The sequence below is a fragment of the Gobius niger genome (genome assembly GCF_951799975.1).
Source record: "Gobius niger genome assembly, chromosome: 11".
Lineage (NCBI taxonomy): Eukaryota > Metazoa > Chordata > Actinopteri > Gobiiformes > Gobiidae > Gobius > Gobius niger.
The window spans coordinates 23,176,983-23,200,427 of record NC_136862.1 but is presented as its reverse complement, the minus strand read 5'-3'; the positions used below and the strand labels follow the sequence as shown (position 1 = coordinate 23,200,427).

At 42.9% G+C, this 23,445-nt stretch overlaps 1 protein-coding gene across 2 annotated transcripts in view; it reads right to left on the bottom strand.

The window, feature by feature from the left end:
* Positions 1 to 509: 509 nt before the first annotated feature.
* cpeb4b (cytoplasmic polyadenylation element binding protein 4b) overlaps positions 510 to 23,445 on the bottom strand; it is a 43,174-nt gene continuing 20,238 nt past the window's right edge. The window contains exons 4-11 of one of the 2 annotated variants that reach the window (XM_079565961.1): positions 13,690 to 13,740; positions 9,854 to 9,877; positions 7,366 to 7,533; positions 6,700 to 6,789; positions 5,098 to 5,216; positions 4,873 to 4,987; positions 3,939 to 4,120; positions 510 to 1,924 (exon numbers count right to left, since the gene is read on the bottom strand). In XM_079565961.1, the coding sequence (XP_079422087.1) occupies positions 1,697 to 1,924; positions 3,939 to 4,120; positions 4,873 to 4,987; positions 5,098 to 5,216; positions 6,700 to 6,789; positions 7,366 to 7,533; positions 9,854 to 9,877; positions 13,690 to 13,740 (977 nt within the window). In that variant the 3' untranslated portion in view covers positions 510 to 1,696. The remainder of the gene's footprint in view (positions 1,925 to 3,938; positions 4,121 to 4,872; positions 4,988 to 5,097; positions 5,217 to 6,699; positions 6,790 to 7,365; positions 7,534 to 9,853; positions 9,878 to 13,689; positions 13,741 to 23,445) is intronic. The other variant, XM_079565962.1, reaches the window with a different exon arrangement.

Below are 23,445 nucleotides of genomic sequence, written 5' to 3'. Positions count from 1 at the left end.
AAAATATATGTGAAGAATAATTTAAAGAACAAAAAAGGAAAAAAAAAACAAAAAAAAGAGAGAAAAAGAGAGAAAAAAAGCTACAGCGTGACCCACTACTGCGCCGCCATCTTTGGTTCCCTACAACCTTTTCTGCGGTCGGGTCAAAGACATGTAGTAGTAGTAGTAGTAGAGCGCACTGTACGAGACTATCTTCATTTATGCTTCAAAAACACTGTTGCTGAGTCGGTTCAAGGTGGCAGGAGGAAGGATGGAGGGGGTGTGTGTGTGTGTGTGGGGGTCATCGAAAGGGGCGCGCGCCCCCCCCCCCCCACGAGTCAATGTGTGCAGATGAAAGTCAGATAAGGTTCAATTGCTTTATGTTCGGTGACTCCAGGATGCAAAAGAAGAGCGCTTTTCCGTAAAGACTTGGGGGGTGGGGGCGGGTGGGGGAGAATTGCACAACTGCATTTATATTTTTTTCCTCAAACTAACTAACAAAGACAGGCTTTTTTTTTTGTTTGTCTGTATACCATTCGAAAAAACTGCGTTTAAAAAAAGGCGGCCATTCGCTTTCTCTGGCTCCCCTGTGTGTTCGCATTCCGGAGAGGATGTCTGCTGGCCTTCCTCCTATACATTCCTCTATAAGATACTGTTTTCGACGCGCTGTCCCGTCCCTAGCACAACCCTGGGATTCATACAAAAATAAGGTGATGAAGCAAAAAAGTGAGTACAAAACTGTGCCGTTCACGCCGCGATGCTGCCACGGGGAAACGCGCCGGCTCCCCAAATCGTAATCGGCGGGAAGCTGCGGGCCCCCCCTGGCAGCGACTCCTTTCTCGTTTCTCTCCTCTGTATTCGGCACATTAGCAGCTGAGTCTGAGGTATTAGTTTTTGCATGTGTCAAAATGGAGATCCGAACCCAAATATAGTTATGTTGCTTAGAGATTTATTTGTTTTTGTGTGTAAAATTTTCAAGTAAAAAGATTTGCTGTGGAAATAAGTTTTTTGATCGAGGAGGGTAAATTTTTCGTCGCAGTGGGCTCCCCTTCTCCTTATATTCTTCTTCAGTGATGAAAGATTCAGCTTTGGTAAAACTACAAAGGGTCTCCTATACTGAAACTGCACTCTCTTACAATGGAAATAAGTGCACTCTTCTTTAGCGACACCCTTTTCTTTTCTTTTTTTTTTTTCAAGTCATATTTTGCTCTAGAGCCCCCGACCCTTTCCACGTTTAAAACAGCCAATAATGCACTGTTCCCATTGCAATCGCCTCGAGACTTAACACAAACTTAAAGCGGAACAGCTCTGCTACACAAAATAAAACATCACATTTCATTAGATTTTAGAGAACAATTAAAAAAAAAAAAAAGAAAAAAAAAAATCGATTTCATGCCAATTCAAAGCAGAGAATCATCACACACTTCAAACAATCCTATGTATCCATTTTGTCAGAACTCATAAAAAATAGTTTAAAAATCAAATTTATAAATTAAATTACACTTCTTTTTTTTTCTTCTCTGGACATTTTTTCCTTTTCTTTTTTTTCCAAAATATAGAGATACTATATATTAACTTAATAAAAATGAGAAACTTTTGGGTGAACTTAGAGCAAAAAGGAACCAGCAACAGAAAAGTGCATTTATTTGTACAATGATTAGCGACTGGTGCACTGCCTGCCCTGCCTGTTTGCCTGCCTCGTTCCTTGCCTGCACGCTCAGTTCCAGCGGAAGGAGATGTGCCGGGGGCGGTCTCCTCCCTCCTTCACCAGGGGCTTGTGGAACTCGCGGCCGGCCCGGGAGTGGATGGCGGCCCAGCAGTACTCACAGTAGTACTGGAGGCAGGTGACGTTGGCGCAGAAGAACGGCGCGAACTTGCCACCGCAGCGCGTCCCCTGGCACTCGTCGCACAGCTGGTCATCCAGTACGTATGGCTTCACTTCCACCTGAGGGAACAGCGGGCACGAGAGGAAGACCTTTATCACTGGGCCTTTGACACCACAATATAAGATCTTTGACAGCATTTATTTACATTTGGTGCAAAAACCAAAAGCAACAAGTTCCAAATTTCTCTTGACCTATGGAAACTTTAAGATTTTAAAGGGTAACATTTGTCTGTGACCTAAAACATGGCGGGCCATAATTACTAGCTTCCATTTTAAACTTTCAATCCACAAACAGAAGCCAGAAACTCAAATGCAAAAAATATATATTCAGCTTAAGTCACAGTAGTAAAAAAAAAAATTAGATCCGATACAATCAGATTGTTGAGGACAGAATCATTTGCCAAAAGCTTACAGCGAGGCATAATAATTCAGATCTATTTTTGGATGTTCCTCTTGGCAGACTTCAATTTTCTTTCTTTTTTCTAATTCTCAGCAAAATGTATTTGCGTTTGAGACTTACAAACTTATCCGTTATCAGTGCTCCCTTCCCAAAGCAGATTGCACTTTAAGATGCTTTCAAATCTGCAGCAACTATAACATTTTTCTTTCTTAGAAGCAAATCCGCGGATTGGAACAGCGCTCCAGCCTGCGTGTCTGCCTGTTGTGAGGACAGAAGGTGAGACTCCTTTCAAACAGCCTGGACCTTGAGCCAGAGCTTCAGTGGCTGGAGAGCTTTGCATACCACAATGCAAAGCAAAATACAAAAAAACACACTACCAATGCCATTCCATGTGAGAGAGTTATCTGAGAGTAAAACACCGTCTGCTCTCCTCACCAGACTTTCCTTTAGCAAAATAAAGAGTCTCAGTCAGAGCACTGACAGAGAACTGCACATTATATTGTCGAGCAGATGTTATCTCTTGAGAAATACTGAGGTCAAAATTGAATTCTTTTCTTAACCTATTAAAGCAAAGCTTACTGTCCTTGATCATTTCAACTTCAGATATTACAGCGAAAAGTCGTGCATGTCACTTATTGTAAATAAACATGGTGAAAAGGCAAAGGACTTTAAGTCAACAAACACTTGCAGTTCTCCTCAAGGTTGCCATGTTTAGTTTAGACATTTCAATTAATACAGTATTTTATTAGCATATACGTCTCAGACACTTTCACATGTCCATGTGAAAGAAATGAAAAAGTATTCAACCGCACCGAGACCACGCACTGAGGAACAAAAAAGTCTCTGTAGCTAATCGATAATGATGGTAATTCATTATTTAGAATTCATCCTCTGTTTTTAAAGCAGTACTAACAAACTTGTTTACCTTAATAAATCCTTTTCGTAGTCCCTCTGGGGATAAGTGTTAATGGGATGACTGGGAGGGTCTTTCATCTCCCCCCAATTGCAACTTCGCTGCCTACGGCGGCACCAATACACACTAATGGAATCACGAAGAAGAAGCTAAAAGGCTAACGGGCAAAGCTAACTGCAGGTTAGTGCCACTTACTGTAAACAGTATTTACAGCCAAGTTTGAGTGAAAAAAATGATCCCCCGTTGTGTAATTGGATGTACAATATCCCCCCCTCCCTTTGTCTTTTCTGTCAGCGTAGTATTAACTACTATTAACTATTAATTAACAATTAATAGGTAAAAAAACGCAACATGCTACGACACCTGCAGTGGCGCTTATGGCCTCTAGGGGCATGAGTAACTTAGTACTGCTTTAAAACTAAAGACTTGTCATTTGGCAGTAAAATGTTGAACTGAATTGAATTTAAGCAGGTAAAGGTTGGTATTGAAATATTTACTAATGTGCTTTGAAATGTACTTGATCTCAGTCTCACCTGCGTTTTTTTATTTGGTAAATGGTCTCAAACTTACTAAACTACTTAAACCACACCTACATTTTCAATGCACACTGTTATTGTTTACTTCCCAGTCTTTTAGCTGCAGCATTTCTGACAAACCCACGACTGCGCGAGATAAGGAGGCACTAAACTCGGGCGTGGTCATTCGCTGAAGTAGGCCAAACGGGACGGAGATAGTGTGAGGTGTTCGTTCTGTGCCCTCACCCGTTTATCGATCTCTCCGTGCTGCAGCTGCACAAAGCGAGCACTGATAGCAGCTATGTAGCTCTGCTGATTAGAGAAGGCGACCCGCCCTGCTCCCTTGGGGTACTTCAGCTCTGGGTCGGTGTCGATGCCCGCGTAGCAGACTCCCCCGTACAGGCGGTCCATGATCATGGCCAGCTCCACTGCGGGGAGAGGGGCAGTGCGTGTTAGTTTATGCAGCGATGTACGAAGATTACCACAAACAGGACAATGTCATCAAACAGATACAAGCTCACGCACACAGGCTGCGTACAGAGAGAAGGCCTCTGCTGCTGATCTCACGGCTTTGGCTTACACAATGGATTACAGTTCAGTTTGAGAGAGGAAAAATAAGGACAGGACCCTAATGCTGTGGCGAGATATAATTATTGATGTTTAGCTTTACTTTGAGCTTATTATTAGTTTATTACAGTTAAAATAACAGTTTACAGCATACGACGTAGAAGGACGCATTGAATATTTATTTCATTTTTTTTGGGAGATAAATGATAAACCAAGATATTTCCCATTACGTTTCAGGAGTGATGTTTTTGCACCCTGATGCCTTACACACCCCAAAAAAAAAATCCCAGAGACAATTGGCCAGCAGTGGGGAAAATACTAATCGTGGCTGCCAGGATAAAAATTATTTTAATATTCTCCGCAGTGCGCCTGTGAGAGGTTTTCTGATAACACCGATCGAGAGAAATACAGCCTTTCATCTGTCTCCAGTTCATCTAATGTTTATTAAGAACAAAGCTGTTTGTATTTCACCGTCTCAGCCGCAAACAACCGCCTGCCTTTGGATTTTTATAGAAGGATCTCATCACTAATATCGAAATTATCAGTCACTGGAAACAAAACTTTACCACAGATGAATTACAGGTTTTACAGGAAAAACAAAGAGCAGTTTTACCTGCGCGGAGTGGACGGGGCACTCCTCCCACGAAGATGGTTTTCCTCGGGTCCAGGGGCTGAGAGCCGTCCATCACAAAGTCGCTGTCATTCAGGTTCCAGGGTCGGATTTGAACCTAGAACACAATTACATAAAGTAGTAAGGATTCACAGCGATAGTCCACAGTCAGACGAGTTAACGGCTGCACTATACATTTTACACACTGAAATGATTGTTATGACTGACCGGCTTGTCTTTGATGGTGGGGCTGGACACACACAGGTAAAGCTTGCCGTCCTCCTCGATGCACGCGTCGATCAGAGCCTGCACTGAGCTCTCGTCCTGGAACAGCAGGAAGGCGTACCCTGCAACAGCACGCCACAGATTCAGCCCGCAGTATCGACGGGCAGCACGCTCAAAAGTTACGCTGACGATTACTGCGACTCTGTCAGCGCCCGACATACTGCGCACACAGCGGGGGGCTCACAAACACAAAACAGACTAAACCTGCTTGTAAGATGTCTGCGGCCGCGTCACATGCACGTTTAAGGAGAGCGCTATTGTGGCTATGATGGCATTATGACAGATGAAAAGATACTAGATTTATTTTAACAGTAATGTAAACACCGTTATACACTATAATCAATATACATGATCTATTACTGCTCTGTTTCTGTCTTTTAGTGTGTAGCAAAACCAAATCATTTTCCTGAATCAGTGGTATAGGAAAAGAAAATAACTATTTGATAACAGCCTTGAATATAACCATTTTGACACAGTGCGCTTCAATAAAATGTAAAATAAGTAGTTTATTTTTTCCTAGAATTGACTATATATTTACCCAATTTTTGACTATATATTTACCCTATTTCAAGTATTATTTAATCACAATTGATCGCATAACTTCAAATCATAACAACGCCGCCCAACAAGTGATTTCCTGTTTCCATCCAGCACACCAAAATAAAAGCACCATCTTATTCATTAGTTCAACTTTCTTTCTGCCAACAGAAGAAACACTTACAATGTGTGTATTTAACTATATTCCTGTAAAGTTGCAAGTACCTGCTGAACTAACCAATGAGGCGAGCTGTGTGCCTTTATTTCGGCGTGCTGGATCGAAACAGGAAGTGACTTTTGGTGCGGCATTGTTATGATTTGAAGTTATGCACTATGAGTGAATTGTGATAAAATTATACTTAAAATAGGGTCAATAGATAAATTAGGAAAATCGGACTTGAACACCTTTTTAAGTTACAATGCTTTTATGTTTAAAGGCTTTGTTCGCAAGAAAAAAAGAAAGATGAACTTCATTAATTTTTATATTGCAGCTTGCATTAGGGATATTGCGTCCCCCTAATTTTGCATTAAGAATAGTTTGGCTCTAATCAGTAGTTTTTCTGCTGTATCATTCAAATGGAGAAAATGCCCCTTTAATAAACAGTAGTGATAATGTAGTGCAGACAGGAGTTGCAAATTAGCACAAGCAACACACTCAATATGCATCGCATCGGCTGCAAACGTGTTCTGCAAAATGTCCCTGTCAAACAAACAAAATCAATACAAACCCCCTTTGCTTATACAAGTTTTCAGTTCCCTTTTGCACATCCTTTTCTCAAAAATAAACAAATCAATCAATCAAAATACATCCCCTGACGAATAAAAATGTCAGTTGTATTGATTTGTGTTGATAATAGTGCTCGGGATTTTAGGTAGCTTTGTCCCGCCTCCAAACCATCCATCTCAAACCAACAGAGACAAGAGTCGTTCTTCGTGGATAAACGGGTGGCTGGCCAGATGTTCGACAGTATTAAATGGGAATTACTCAGCACCAAATTGGGCGCGTACCTTTGGGAGGGAAATAGGATTTGCTCTCGGCTTTGTGAGGCCAGTCCACAAACAGGTGACCGAAGCGGCGGAAACTGGCCGTGATCTCATCTGCAAAGAACCAGACACAAAGATTACATTTGACTAAAGATGGCGTCGGTCAAAAAAAAATAAAAAAGTCCATTTCCTGTTTGCAATTGGTACCTGCTTTCAATCGCACATATGGAAATTGTACAGCACTAGGATGATTGGATTTCATCTGACAATTACAGCGATAGTGATTACAGTTCAGTTCACACATACATCTAAATATGCAGGAGCAAACGTTCTTTTGACTTAGACTGAAATATGAACTCATAAACTACTCAAGGTAGAAGCATTTCCAATTTAACGCTTTTAAATACCATCTTAATGCTGCCATGATAATATTTTAAAGCCACACAACAGGAGTGAGGAGAGATCTGGAAATCAAAAAGAAACTTAAGAACCAAATGTTTTGTAAATTTGACTAAGAATTTCAGAAAAAAATGCCTTGAGACCATACTTCTTCTATTTTCTAGGAACTTGTGGAGCAAAAAAGTCTTGCCATGTCATTAATGCCTGTGGGCCTCAGATTCATTACTTTCTAATGACATTTAAGCGCACTTGATTTAATGACTTAATTGCTCTAATCTGGCCAACATGTACCTTCGTCTATATCGGGAGGCAGTCCACCCACAAAGACCTTGCGAGAGTAGCGTTCCACTCTCTCTCCGTTCTGATGCGGGAAACAGTGAGGAGACCCGAGCCCGGCCAAGCCCTCGCTGCGCTCGTCGTCGGGAAAGCCGTCCTCCATTGGGAAGAGGGAGGAGTGGCCTAGAACACAAGCAGGAGGCGGAGTTCAGAGAGAGGTTTATCTCAGGAGTAAAGGGTTAAGATGAGGTCACTGGGACACGGCGTAGTAGTAATGGCAAAATGTACAGGAGCAATTATACCAGTGCCTAGAGTCATCCACTTTCAGAGAGGAAGTGGGACCATTTCTATGTCGAAAAATGCCTTTCAGCCTTTCAGCGTATATTAATGACTTCCCTCTGAACCAATACTTAAGATATTGATGTAAATATGCAAATTGGTCATAGGGCCCTTTGATATGTGGAGAAGATTTGAAGCGACTGAATAATCAATCTCTTTTAATGTGGTTCATGCACTGTATACCATACTGCATATGCAAAACACGTTTTATATATCAAGCTTATCATTTTAAAGTATTTTTACTTCCTGCATGTGTCTTTTTTTTCCTATCCTCACTGGGTCAACAAAACAAATTACCACACTCTTATCACGCAGTGATTTGCATATTCACTTCAATTTATTTTCAGGTGCTTCATTCACACGTGTCACAAAGTGCAGAGCGCTTTTGAGGGGCTGCACGTCTAGATGGTAGAAGCTTGTGCACGTTTCATTCTCTAAATCCTGGAACAACACACTTTAATTACAAGTGTGTTGTTAGTCATCTACAAATCAGTAAAACATTTTGGGAATAAGTTACTTTATCAACGGTAAGTTTTTAACACTTGAATGAAGAAAAAACTAGTGATGCACCAATCCAATACTGGTACTGGCTATCGGAGCTGATACTGGAAAAATACAATATTGGGTATTGATTCCAAATTTCCCATACTGAACCAATACATGTTTTGGCTCCTAAAAACACAATTTTCATAAACTTACTTTTCAAAGTGGATATTTTTAAGAACATGGAGTATTCAATTGCAGAGTTTGTTTTAACCTCAACAAACGTTCTTTTGATCGCGGCACAAAATGACTCCGCTAACATTAGCATGCTGCTGCTAGCGCCGTCTTTTTGTGCCAACTAATAAATGCTCGGACAGAAACTATGATTGGATCACCAAAAGTAACAAGATACAATTAATCAGTGCTGGAGTGGCCAAATGTTTGTATTTTAGTTTACTAAATGCTGTTAAAGAATAATTGATCTAACATTTGTAATGCACAACTTGTAATGATCAGAACACTTAATGTGAGTTATTTGTATTAATGTAACCTAACAGCCTGTCATGCAGACAAGGATATTTAGTGCAGAAAAGCCCTTGGATCCATTATAATCTTATTAATAGATAGAATTGATATTTCACATGCAACATCTTCTCTGCGAGAAAAGATAAGACTCACAATGGAGAAAGGAGGACAATTCACTCACAGCAAGCCACTTTCAAGAAAGTCTCTTGGTATCGGTTAATATTGGATCAGCAGATACTCTAATCCACAGTACGGTATCAGAATCAGAAGCAAAAAAATGAGTGCGATGGGATTTTTCTTAATTCAAGTGTAAAAACTTAGCCCATAGATAGGTTTCTTGAATTTAGTTGCTTAAATCAAGTAAAAATGTTCTCATTATAGGCCAAAAAATACTTATTTTGCAGTGTAAAGGCTGAAAATGTTAGTGCCGCTCCCAACTTTTTGTGGAATGTGAACTTAAGTTAATTTACAAAACAAATCGACCAGGTATGTACATGATGTTGTTACACACAATAGTTCAGGACACAACAGATGATTTACAGAGGCATGCAATAATGTGACGTTACGTATGAAAAGAGTGTTGACTGCCTGTCTGTAAGTGTCTGTGCAGCGAGTGGTTGCGTGTTTGTAGAGGTTAAAGCCTCACTGCCCTGTCCCTGCGCCCGTACAGCCTGCCTGAGCTGCTTTATACAGATTTGTGTGTTAAGGGCACTGAGCCTGGGCTTACGCTGAGTGCTTGTGCAGGCGCGGTGTGTGTCGCTCCGGGCCATGTGCCGCGGAGTGTGTCACTAACGCTGTGTCTGTGCCTCATTGTGCCAGAGCTACTTGTGGCGCTAGCGTCGCCTAATGCGAGGCCTTTAACAAACTCGTGTGTGAGAGAGACATGTTCAGAGGCAACGATGGCGAGTTTTAACAAGGCACCGACAACACATTGACAGCCATGCAGACAGCGTGTCACTTCACATGACGCACAGGAAAGCAAAACGTATTGCAGACGAGCACTGAGATCAAACAAAAACAGCAAAACGGGGAAATTATAAGGAGAAAAAAGCAGCTTGACGTCACAAAATGAACTCGACAGAAAAGAGAAAAATGTAAAAAAAAAAAGAGGAAGAAAAAGAGCTTGAATGAATTGTTTCCATTGACAACATTTTACCTCGTCTCCTGTTATAATTCCTGGCTGCATGTGGAATAAGGACAAATGTGAAAAGGTACGTCATAATGGGTTTTACAGTACAGCATGCACAGTGCTTCATAATGTCCGTTATGGCCCAAAGACACACCACATTACAAGATTTAACAGAGAAACCTCTGGCCAAGTTCACAACTATCAAAGGAGTGCTGTCAAAATCTGAACTCAAGAACGCTGACATAAAGAGATTTGATTTTATCGAGGTCACAATCTGCAGCTGCTGAAGAAAAAGAGTAAAAATTAGGAAACGTGCGAAGAGGCATATTCAGGGCTGAGCACCAAGGACAAAAAAAGAGCTTTGTAGGGATTTAATGACTGCTAAAGAATCAGAAATAAATGCTGTGAAAAAGTGAACAAAAAGAGAAATTAACCCCTTATAGGGCACTCATTGAAATACTTTGAAATAAATAATTTCAACTTAAGAGTGTTATCGGGGGATATAACACAACGGTATTTCATTTTTCAACATTTTTTATTATCATGCAGAAAATCAATGTGAGCTAAGTTACCATATTTGGTTCCTTGCCCTGTAAGTGGTAAAAAAAGGTTTATATATTAAATATACAAAAAGTACTTTCATGTCTCGGGGGTGCTGGTACTCAGGAGTCGCTGTGCTTTGTGATATTGATGTTTGAATGATCACTCCTGTCATTAGCAAGACACCTTCAATATTGTTTGCCTAAAGATTTTACAAAAAATAATCTCCTAGAACCATAGTCCTAGAGTTTATTGGTTCTTTTGTCAAGAAAATACTGTAAGTATGAATTATAGGTGCAAAAGGCATGTCCAAATATGAACAAAACTAATTAACTTAAGTTTAAGTGAACAAATATGGTGCCTGCCTTTTTCATGCTTATTCACTTATTTCACTACGTCCTCCAAAACCAACATATATATCATCACTTAGCACAATTTTTCATCGATGAAATACATGAGCTACATCAACTTACTCGGTTAGTTTTCAAGTTATCTAAAAAAAAAATGTACAATGCATTTAGCCAGACTTGGGTGTGTTTCAGACTCCAGAGAAAACAGGAAGTTGAGAGCACGACCGGTCTCTGCTGATTGGTCAAATGCCACAGTAGTGGGATCTGTGATCTCTTCTGATTGGCTGAGTGAGGACTACGTGCTTCTTTACCTTACTGATGTGCAGCATGGAGGTCATATGTAAAGTGTGTAGATATTACCAAAAAGTCACTTGCCCTATAAAGGGTTAAGAAAGATCAGATGGCTGAACTTTGTGGAGCAAATATGATAAAAGTAAAGTAGAAAAGGACAGCAAAACAAAAAGAAGTTAGTAATAGATGTTCTCCATGTGGGGTGTGTTCTGACTATCACTGCAGTAAATCAGCAGAGCCAATGAAAAATCTGTTACAGTAACACAAGCTTGTCACATGAGTGCGGCAGAATTCGGTTATTTTCCCCCCCGAGGACTGTGGGATCTGCCAAGAGTAATAACGGATCTCTACATCGAAACCCAATGTCACACTTTCAAAGTCATAAACTTGCGGAGGATATGCTAACGCTTGCGAGCCGAGGCACGGCGCACAGAGAGTGTTTTTTCTGATACCCGCCGACCACAGGGTAAGATTTCATAACGCGTCGGGCTGTGACACATCTGAGGAGCCTGCCGTCGCTAATTCCTGCTCATTCTAATGTAAACATGTAGCGGCGGAGAGACAGCAGTTGCACAAAGAAGAGGCTTGTATACGAGTAACTGTGTTGGTTGACAATTACGAAACCTTTTCAAGCTGCAACTAGGGCAGCTGCTGCATACGGATTTCACCATGTAAAATCTCCGCTGCAACGGCAACCGCAGCTAAGAGCAGTTTTTAACACAGGAAAAGGGTAAATCTGTGAAGAAAAAAAAACTAGGATACTAAATGAAGGGCAGTAGCACCTACGCTGGCCAATCCGCTTTAAGAAATGCAATCTTTTCCAGCTGCAAAACCAGGTTATAAGTCATCCCGCAAAGGTCAATCAAACGAAACGCGCTTCACACTCCACCTGCCGGGGCTGATTCTCCCTAGTTTCTTTTTATTTGCTTAGCCAGAAATGCGGCGCTTTTGCAAAAAGCCCTGGTGAATTGGTGCAAAGTCGACAGAATTAAAATGAAGTAGACACCGGAGAGATTGAAACACTGACCTATCTAAATTGTAAGAACAGGGATAGGATGAGGAAGAGGTGGCCTGAACACACACGCAATAATCCCGAGCCGTCTCAGCGGACTCTCCAGCTCCAGATGGACATTAACTCCGTGGGAAGGTCAGAGGGAGCCGCGGCGAGATGGGACAGATAGATGGTAAAGCAGATTGGACGAGAGCGCGCAGGGCTATAAAAAGATGTGTGAGGGGGGGAAACAGGAAAAAAAAAATAAAGCGGCAGATAAAGAGGCTGGAAACGTGAGCGAGAACGAGAGCGGGGGAAGAAACCAGGGGATGCACGCAATCTGTGTTTATGAGGCAGAGCAGGAGCCGTGAATCCTGAGCGTCCACTGGTAACATCTGTCTCTGGGCTATGACAAGCCTCAAGAGCATGTGACCGCGACCATGTGACTGTGCACATGAGAAGATCGGGCCACTCCTGTCCTGGCATCCACGGCCTTTGACCAAGTGAATTAAGCAGCGTCCAGGTTACAAAATGTTAGGAGGAAACAAGGGCAGCAAGGAGCAGAAAAAACCCTCAGGGCTTTAGCTCCACAACAGAAAAGCATGGTATTTGTTGCTAAGAGAGTATCTGCGGCTAACACTGTTGGCAAGGTAATGTTGTTGGGTATTAGTTACAGAAGCCAATCCCAATCACAGATGACACAAGAGATGAGATGTCGTGGCTAGTCCTACTCTCATCACCACTATTGGTCAATGTTCATCATGTATGTGAACGCTTTGGAATTTCTCACATTAATGCCTAAATTGGTCAGAATATGTGGTCTGATCTTCATCAAATTCACAAGAATGAGTAAACAGTGTCTGCTTAAACTAATACCACCCAAACAGTTCATGTTATCGTATCTATATTGGCCATATAAGATGCAAACATTCACAGGACAGCGTGGTATAAGTAAGTACACCGCCTGAATTTCGCTGAACTGCAACAGTTTTGTAAAGAGGAATGGTCCAAGATTCCTCCTGATCGTTGAGGATGTCTAATCTGCAACTACTTTTAATAAAGATCAGACACATTTTATCACCAATTTAGGCAGAAATGTGAGAAATTCCAAAGCGTTCACAAACATTTCGCTCCCACTGTATTTCCTGAAGCTGGTAAGATATCTTGAGGCTTGAAATCTGTTGTATATTTTAACAAAAACATAAAACAGCTAAACAAAAATTAACAGGACAGAATTTGAACCTGCATCGCTCCTGGAGGGGGTCAACATTACAAGAAGTGAAACAATTGCATCAACCTGCAAAACTCTGCTGTGTTGAAACTACTTCTTAAGAAAAGCGGAGGGTTGCGCTCACTTGTGACATTTAGAAAACAGAAAGGCACAAAAGGGCCACTAGCATGTAATATTTGGCTGGATAGAGCAACAGACAAAAAGGGGCAGAAGTGAAAACCTCAAAAATCACAAGATAGAACCACTCAAAGTTATCAGAATATTACAATTTCCTTCCAAAGCAACCAACAAATGTTTGTTGAACCGCACTCTCAAAAGTCACAAAATTCTCTGCTTGCACAAGAACGGGTGTCAAAAAAAAAAAATAGTTTGCACAGATGGCAAAAATATTCATTGAATATGAGCATTTGGTCCAGAACATGAATACTTAAGACTTAACCTATAAAGAAGTCATACATACCATTAAGGGACAGAGGGTTGTCCGCTCCTGGATGAGGGAACCCCAGACGACCTGCACAGGACACACAGAACAAACAAGAGTCAAAAAGTGTAAAAAAAAACAACCATCCATTAATTACCTTTGCACTCCACCTCCCTGGCCGCACTATGCAGAGATCAGTTCTAATCCAATTATACTATGCTGTCGTGATAGTCACACTATACCATCATGTGTCCTAATTTCAACTTTAGAGTCACCCAAATGTAGCCAACGCCTGCCTCCTCACATGTGCTTATAAATCTTAGTGTTTGGCAACAATAGCGAGTCCTTATCTGATCCTAACGCGACCCATTTCGCGGTAAACAGAATGCAGAACATTTGGCTCCTTGTTTATAGCAACTACACCCAGGTATATCTTTGCCCGCCACTGTGTTTGGGGATTTACAGCCTGTTTTTTTTGTTATTGAGATTTGCTATAAAATAAAAAACGTGTGAGAACATGTGAGCTCCAAGTGGCGTTCGACGCGATAAAACAAGATGACCTGGAGCCGTGTTGCTATCCTGCTCGATCGCACACCACATAAATTAAGCAACTTCCAATTTAGCAAAAAGCCACAAGAAACGAGCGCTGGATAATGTTCTTTAGTTATTGCCTCACGCGGGGGAGATTTACTTTGCTGATGGCTGCTATTTCAACAATGGCGCTCACAATGTAGGGCACATTCATAACACAAGAAGGCCATGGTTTGGGGAATGCAGTAGCTGAAAACTCAATTTGATTCGAAGCAAAAACAGACGGCGCTTTTAGCTGTGATGTCTTTGTTGCGGACGGAGTTGTGCTGCTTTCCACATCACTCTCATTAAAGTCTGCACCAAACGTCGACCTCCATTTCCCTGTGTGCTCCTCCGCTCCACTCCCAGCCTCAAAAAATCATACATTTTACATTGTGCCACTTGCCAGGTCGTCAGATTGCACGCACAAATGCGCCGCACAAACACGTGTTGTGATGCCAAACGAGCTTCAAAGTTATGCAAGGCCTGCAAACGCCAAAGGCTAATGACATGAAACAGCCCAAATAGTACCACCATTGTTTAAATGGGGAACATGGCCGTCCGGCGATTGGTGCATTCCTACGCCGCGATCACATGGCCCCTCCCCCCCTCCCCCGCATCTCGTCTGGTTTCGAAGTGTGGTGCACAAAATACAAGGGCGACGTGAAGAGTGGACGACACTTGGAGCATGTATCTAAAACTAATTAAACAGACAAACAAGAAGTGCCGCCAACTGCAACAATAAAGCAATTATTATTAGGCATTTTCTGTTAATGCTGTTAAATGGCACTGCTTTGCCGCCACTAAATCCAAGTGAAGGTCACCTTGGACATTTGGCGGCACAGTTATACTCACAGAACACCGTCTCACATAATGTCACAAAGGGCCATTAGGACTATTTCATGGAGCCATGCGTGTCTTTGGATGGAGGGAGGAAGCCCAAGTATGGCCAATGTGCTCCCAGTAACATACACAGGACTCCACATGCCATTTATTATTTTGCAATTGAGATTCAGTTCACGCAGCGCACTTTTTGAGCATCAACCAGCGTTAAAGTATGATGACCTTTTGCGGGTGCTGCATTTGGAAATAATCTCAAGCACATCTCCATCGCTATCTTACACTTTTGTTGGTTGGAAAATGCAATATTGAAATAAAACACCCAAAAAAAGGGAATACTGCAGCTTCCCTTCCTGATTGTCCAAGCGAGTGTTTTTACTCCTCGATGATTAAACTTTCTCAGGATGAGTGTTTTGGGAAAAGGAGAGGCTTTATCAGAGCTAGTGGCTCCAAACACAGGTAGGATTTGTGATGAAAAAACTAAATTGCAACATGCCTGAAAGCTCTAAAATGTCGATTTATCATTTTGGCGAAGTCTGAAATATGAACAGCTGATTCAATACAAGAAAACCTGTTTATAGAGGTCAAAACAGAATATTTTGTTGAATGCAGGCAAAATACATAAGATGACCTTACACGCAGTAATTGCAGACTCCGCAAATTGCCACTATTGACATTCCGATTCAGTTAGGATTAATCTTGCCACCCTAATCATCACATTTACCTTTATGTTCTACGGTGACACAGTTATTGAATTAAAAGGGCAGGCAGGTGTGGCGGGACCCATCTTGGCTCCGCACAGCGCGTCTCCAAAGCCTTTAATAGCATATGAAAGCATGTTTGTGAGTGGCACATCCCTGCGCGTCTGCCGCTAGCATGTGTCCGCTCTGTGAACCTGATTAGCGTGCTGCCGGCTGCATACATGTGCAGTGCAGCGCCACGGCGTGTCCCTGGCCCCACAAACAGAGGGATCCTTTCTGTCACTCGGGACAATGCTGGAAGCCATTCAAAGCCTCTTCGACAGTCGACGGTTTCTCTCCCCTCCGCGCCCTTGCTACGTCGCCCTCACTTTGTTCACTGTGATGTGCGAGAAGAGCAAGAATGGAGCAACCCGATGTGCTTTGGTGCTTGTGAGTGAGAGAGGGAAAAAAGAAAGAAAAAAAAGAGTGTAATTATGTTTTTACTTGGCTGTGAGGGGAAAATGGAGGCAGGATATGAGCATGAAGTGTAATTAGAAAAACGAGGAATAAACTGGGTTATTTTGTGTTGTAGGCCAAAGGCTACTAGGACAAAACATAATGAGCACAACCCATTAAGTTTAGGTGTGAGGCAGCAATTTCTGGCAGTGTGTTGGCCCAAGAGTGAGATAGTGTGAGATATTCAGTCAACTATTCATGCCACCGCATTCAACATGAATTCATTCAACTTGAGGCTGAATTCCTCCGACAACATGTGCATACTGCTGTCGCATCCTTGAGCAAGACATTTCACCCCGCGTGAATGAATAATGGATGAAACTGTAAAGCCACTTTGATATGATAAGACGAATGGATTATCATTAAATACAACACACAAGCAAAAACCTCTCCTACTTCTGACAACAAAGACGAGAAAACAAAACAAAACACGACTAATAATAAGGCCAGTGCAACAACAGTATGACAGAAATGACTGTCATTTTTGGTTCCCTAGACGCGCTCACCTTCCTCTTATGCTTTACCTCTGCAACCACAACCTGTCACTTCATCACATTATTTACAAGTCTGGGTGATTTCTTCCCTAATGAAGCTCCAAACCCCGCCTGGTGTTGAAGGCGAGGATAAACCTGTTATACAGTCTCCCGGTGCCAGGCTGCTTCAGGGACTGAGCCGTTGCAGTAGCGGGGATGTGCGCCAGCATGACTATAGCGCCGACTCAGACGTGGCTAATGAGCTAGCCCTCCACTCTACTGCGCTTAATACCGAGAAAGAGGTGCTGCGGTTTGACAGCACAACACCGGATCACAGCGGGGGGGGGCGGTTCTGCACAGGCTACAATAAACAGGAGTCGATAGTGAGGCGTCTGGAGAGGGTTTCACCGGATACAGGAGTGTGCTTCTGGTGGTGAAACCGGACTGTCTATGCGTTTGTGTTTGTCGCCAATACGCCCCGGCTGACCTTTGAGTTTAACAAGGCTGTGTACACATTCAACAATAATCAAGTAGGATACCATAACCAAACAGTGTAGGAACTTAATTCTAATGTTGTGAATGACTTGTCAATCTACTGAGGGCCTAGGACGGTGCTTAGCTGCGCCCCGAGATGAGAATATGAACAAAGGCTGCGCGGTTTTGCAGAAGAATCACGTGTATTTGAGTTCATGTTGGTAGATGTCTAAACTACAGGTTTTACAGCAGCTTTAATAAGACGCCATGGAGATGAGATATTTTGCTGTGTGCAAACGATTATGCACCGTCAAAGGAACTCCTGTTTTGTGATTATCTAATTCAATTTGAATTAAATCAAGTTGTGGTTTGTATAGCCAATATCACAGCAGACGTTTCCCCATAACTTCGAACCGTTCAAACTGTGGCAGTGCAATTGTAATTAATAACAGTAATTCAACCAACACAAAAATAGGGTTTGTTCACGGGCTTCCACTGAAACTAGAAACCTGGGTAAATGCTGCAGTATAAATGTTATTGTATATTGCATGTGAGGGTTGTGGTCTCCTTCAGTAATGCGACTAATAAGCCATCTTAAACCTCAGTCAACAAAATTATGGCTCCACCCAATTGAGTAATCTTTGAATCTCCTGCCAGCAGCCATTTTCCTGCTGTTTTGCTGGAGGGGACGAGGCTCCGCCCGGGGACGAGGCCCCTCCCATGTTCTCTTCCTCAGTTCAGCCCACAGCACCCGGCCCTGTAGACTTAGCTTTAAATATATCTATTTGAAATAAGAAACCCCTGGCTTATGTTGTCTGTACTCATTTATACACACATAAAAAAAAAAAGAAGACATTTCTGACAAGATGGCGCCACTGTGTATGGTTCGCCGTCAGTCCCTGCTAAGTCTGTTGACTTTTCTGCTGATTTTAGCGCTTTTCTTTGAAAATGTTACATCACTGTTGGTCTATGATCGCCTAACACTGTTAAAGATCCGGGATTCTGCAAACAATCTGCCCGTTCAAGCCTTTGATGAACATTCCAAGACACCGCCACCTGTCCTCGAGTCTGTCCCACCCTTTCTGCAGCGTCCTGTGAGCGGGTTGCCTCGCAACAAGAGGCGCAGAAAACGAGGAAAGAGAGGCGGGATCTCTGTCAGAATCAAGGCTTACCTTGCCTCCACCGGTACGGATAATCCTAGACACTTTTGCAACTGGACAGCGGTCCCTCGCAGCCTCGGCATCCAGCGTCCCCTCCAGCTTTGCTATCGGTGGCTACGTCCAGCTAGCCCTGACACCGGGCACTCCCCTCCGTGTTGCCGGCCCGCCAGGATCCGGAGTCGGCGGTGCGCGCAGGAGAATCTCCGCCCGCTGGTGCGTGCTGTCTCGGAGCCTGACAGTTGTGGATCTGTCTCTGCAGCGCTTCTTAACGTGCGTTCACTCTCTAACAAGACTTTCATCGTAAACGACTTCATTACTACGCACGATCTGGATTTTTGCTTTCTGACGGAAACCTGGCAGAAATGTGGTGATAACAGCGCCTTCACTGAGCTCCTCCCACCTGGATATTCATACTTCAGTACACCGCGGGTCTCTGGCCGTGGTGGTGGCCTGGCTACTGTGTATAAACATACATACACGTGTCGCTTACTGCCCACCAAAGCCTACAGTAGTTTTGAACTGCAGCTCTTTTTATTTGAGTCAGTCACCCCTGTTTTGTGTGCCATTGTCTATCGCCCTCCAAAGCATAACAAAGATTTTATATCTGAGTTCTCAGAATTTTTGGCCGAGTTTGTCCCATTTTATGACAATATCATAATTTGTGGGGATTTTAACATTCATGTGTGCTGTCCATCAAACCCTTTAGCATCTGAGTTCCTCTGCTTGTTAAACACCTTTGACATGCCACAATCAGTACATGAACCCACACATAATCTTGGCCACACACTGGACCTTATCATCTCACATGGACTCCCTGTAGTACTACAGGAAATATCTCGGACATGTATCTCAGATCATTTCCCAATTCTTTTTAATTTCTCGGCACCCCGTTCTGCATCCAATCCCCTCACTGCACCCTCCCGCCGCCGCATCATTTCCTCCTCCACCCCTGCTCAGTTCGCCACTGCCTTTAAGACCTCTGCTCTGTACACAGAGACAGTTGTGGCTTCCCCTGTCTGCCCAGATGATGCTGTTTCCTCCTTCCACTCCACCTGCACTGCCATCTTGGACAGTATTGCACCATTTAGGTGCAAATCTACTAAAATCAAGCCAGACCCGTGGCTCAATGAAACCACCCGAGCCCTGAGGCAGCAATGCAGACAGGCTGAGCGCAGGTATAGGAAGGACAGGCTTCAGGTGTCTATGGAGATCCTGAGGGAGAGCCTTGCTAGCTACCAAAAGGCAGTCAGGGAGGCGAAATGCCAATATCTGTCGAACATTGTCTCCTCCAGCTCTAGCAACCCTAGGGTGCTCTTTAACACCATACAGTCTGTAATTAGTCCTTCTGGCAGCGTGCTGAAGAATGTTTCTGAATCGACATGTGAAAGGTTCCAGAAGCATTTTGTGGACAAAGTGGCATCAGTGAGGATGGGCATTGGCTGTAATGCTCACTCTGTTGTTTTTTATACTCCTCCACTGCCCCCTGCAGTTCTCAAAGAGTTCGAGCCTGTGACACTGTCTCTCCTCTCTGAGGTGGTTCAGGGGACGAGACCCACAAACTGTCCTCTAGATATTATTCCATCCAAAGTTCTCAGAGATGTTTTTGACACAGTTGGCCCCTACCTTCTCGCTCTGTTTAATAGCAGCCTCAGCACTGGATCTGTTCCTGCAGCTTTTAAGCACGCTGTGGTTAGGCCACTATTAAAAAAACCTAATCTTGATCCTGCTGCTCTGTCGAATTTTCGACCTGTCTCTCACCTACCATTTTTGTCAAAGGTTTTAGAGAAACTTGTTTTTATTCAAATGCAGACCTTTTTAGAAAATAATTCCATCCTGGAGAAATTTCAATCGGGCTTCAGATCCCGTCACAGTACAGAGTCAGCCCTGCTTAAAGTCCACAATGACATTTTGCTGTGTTTGGATTTGAAGCAGCCAGTGCTTTTAATGATGCTGGACCTGACTGCGGCGTTTGACACCGTGGACCACGCAGTTCTCCTCTCCCGGCTGGCGGAGCATGTTGGTGTTCAGGGCACGGCCCTGCAGTGGTTCAGGTCCTACCTGACTGACCGGAGCTTTGCTGTGATGGTCGACGATTATTCCTCCTCTTCTGCCCCGCTGTCATCTGGGGTGCCACAGGGTTCCATCCTTGGCCCGGTCCTATTCTCACTGTACATGCTTCCGCTCGGGTCCATCATTTCTAAACATAATTTGTCCTTCCACCTTTATGCTGATGACGTCCAGATCTATTTACCGGTACTCCCCAACACTGCCTCTGCTCTCGAATCACTCCATAGCTGCCTTTTGGACATTAAACTATGGCTTGCTCAGAACTTTCTCCACCTGAACGAAGCAAAATCTGAACTTGTTCTTTTTGGTTCCGGGGATGTCCTTCAATTTCATTCCAGGGTCATGGGTCCAGTTCGCGATGCAGTTCGGAACCTGGGAGTCATCTTTGACCGCGAGCTGAATTTTAAACAACAAATAAATGCTGTTGTCAGAGCCAGTTTTTTCCAGCTGCGCCTTTTGAGGAAAGTTAAACCCTTTCTCTCGCGCCAAGACCTGGAGAAGGCAATGCACGCGTTTATCAGTTCTCGGTTGGACTATTGCAACACTCTCTACTCTGGCCTCCCACAGTCGTCACTCCACCGGTTACAGTTAGTGCAGAATGCAGCAGCCCGTCTTCTCACCGGTTCATCCAGACACAGCCACATCACTCCCGTCCTCTCCTCCCTGCACTGGCTCCCGGTCCGTTTTCGGATTGATTTCAAAATTTTAATGTTTGTTTTTAAAGCCCTCCATGGTCTCGCTCCGTTATATCTGACTGAGTTGGTGACCGTACATCGCCCCAGCAGAACTCTCCGGTCTGCCGATCAAATGGTTCTGGACGTGCCCAGGTCCCGGTACAAACAGTGGGGCGATCGTTCTTTCAGGGTTGTAGCGCCAAAACTGTGGAACAGCCTGCCCCTCAGTCTGCGTGTTCTCACTGAGCTGTCCCTCTTTAAGTCTAGATTGAAGACACATCTTTTCAAACTAGCTTTTAAGACTTAGATCGCACTTGTTTTATTGATTGATTTTTTAATATTGTTTTATCTGTCTGTGAAGCACTTTGGTCTTCCTTGTGTTGTTGTAAGGTGCTATACAAATAAACTTTGATTGATTGATTGATTTAAAAAAAAAACAACGTACTGAAGAGGGAGTGCTCATGGACAGGCAAGGCGTTTCTTAAAGAGACAGTGGTGATATCGCAGTGTCAGGAGCAGACTGTGTTGCTATGAGGGAAAATTCTTTAAATGGAACTATGTGCCCGAAAAAAACAAAAGACCCACCTTTAACCAAAATCAGTCAAAAAATCTAATCTTACTTAAGGAGCCTCAGGCAAAACCTGTGTTCCAGCCACGCCCTTCACAGCGCAGTGGGCTCTGCAAGTTCACACTGAGGAGAGAGCAGGTAGTGAGTAGTACTTTCTTTGTCAGAATATGCTGCATTTTGTCCATCTGCGATCTGCCACACGGTACACACTGTACTTTCAGCTTTTCACCTGACTTGACCCATTTTCACTGATTGTTAAAAAAAAACTAAAAAAAACAGGATGTACCTGCAGAGCTACCATAGATGCCTGAAGGCTGTGTAGAAATAAAGGTAGAACGTGTATCATCATATCATGCAAATCTAACAGCAGATAACCCTCACATGGTGAAGATTCCTGCTGAGCTTCGCCTGGTCCCCCTTTAATCAATAACCAAGCTCTGCCTTGTGTGTCTTAATCCCTCTCACCCAGAAGACACAAGATTCGACCAAAACCCCAAAGTGCTCATTTCCATCCACGTCATAATCAGACTTCAAAGATGAGAAACAAAAGGCAAGTCTCTACATCTCCGCTACTGCTCGATGTGTTAGAATAATCGGAGTCTTCCATGTGAACTAGATTTTTTTTTTCTCGCCAACAAGAACAACTCTATCTGATAGAAAACACCAGGCCCTTGTTAAAAAAAAAAAAAAAAAAAATCTGATGATCAAGGCAGAGATTTTGAACAGAAATGTAAAGGCGTGTTGCTGCGGTGATCATGGGAAACTGACACTTCCCGACAGTTTTCAAGCCCAAATTGAGTATTTCAATCTCACTCACAAATCCCCTCTTAAATACAAAGCCTAAGCCCCGGCGCTGTATTCTCTCAGCGGCTCCGTCTTCTAAAAATGTATCCGGAAAAGAGGTCATATTCAATAGAACGCGTTTGCCACACTCAATAAATACAAGAGAAAGTTTCAATAGCTAAATACTTGTCAAATCTACAAAATGGGAAGGAAAAGGAAGCTGAAAATCATATCTCTCTTCACTGACCTTTGAAATTACTCATGATTTTGTTGTGCAAACATACATGATATATTGACAGGTGTGGTGAAATACAACAAAAGAAGAACTTTAATAAGTGCCATATTGAGTGGCACTGTAGACTTCGTACACGTGGTCGTTTAGACTTAAAAATGACTCAAATGTAAAAACTGAGATTGCGGACACCACCAGCCTCAGTAACAAGCGACTCTGAAAGACTAAAATATGCAGCAGTACCAAACAAATGACCCGGTGACCGACCTTGGCATTGTTGGTCAAACTGACATGAACAATGTGCCAGCCTCTGTACTTCCTACTTCCTATTTATGTACTAGCTAGTTCACATTATTGGGTGATTCTTGCGAAATCGTGACGGTTGCTTGACATTTTTTAAACAATAAAGCATATGCAATCAAAGTAACTAATACATTTCTATAGACGTAGCCCTGGACATGATTCTCATTACCGCAAAGCGTTTGCAGTAAAATCAAGGCAGGATTCTTAGAAAAGTTCATATATGAAATTAAAACTTGAAGAAAACCAATGTAATAATTTAATTCTATGAAGTGTTCCAATAAACAAATAAGAGAGATTTGGTATCCAGACACAACGTTTAAGAAAATATAGGACAAAATACAAATGTTTTTGGGAACTGTTCTCATCCTCGGCAACTATTTTCAACTCTGGTTTGAATATATAGGGAACATGCATTTTTAAGGCATTTTTGGAGGAAGGAAGGCTTTGGATGGGAT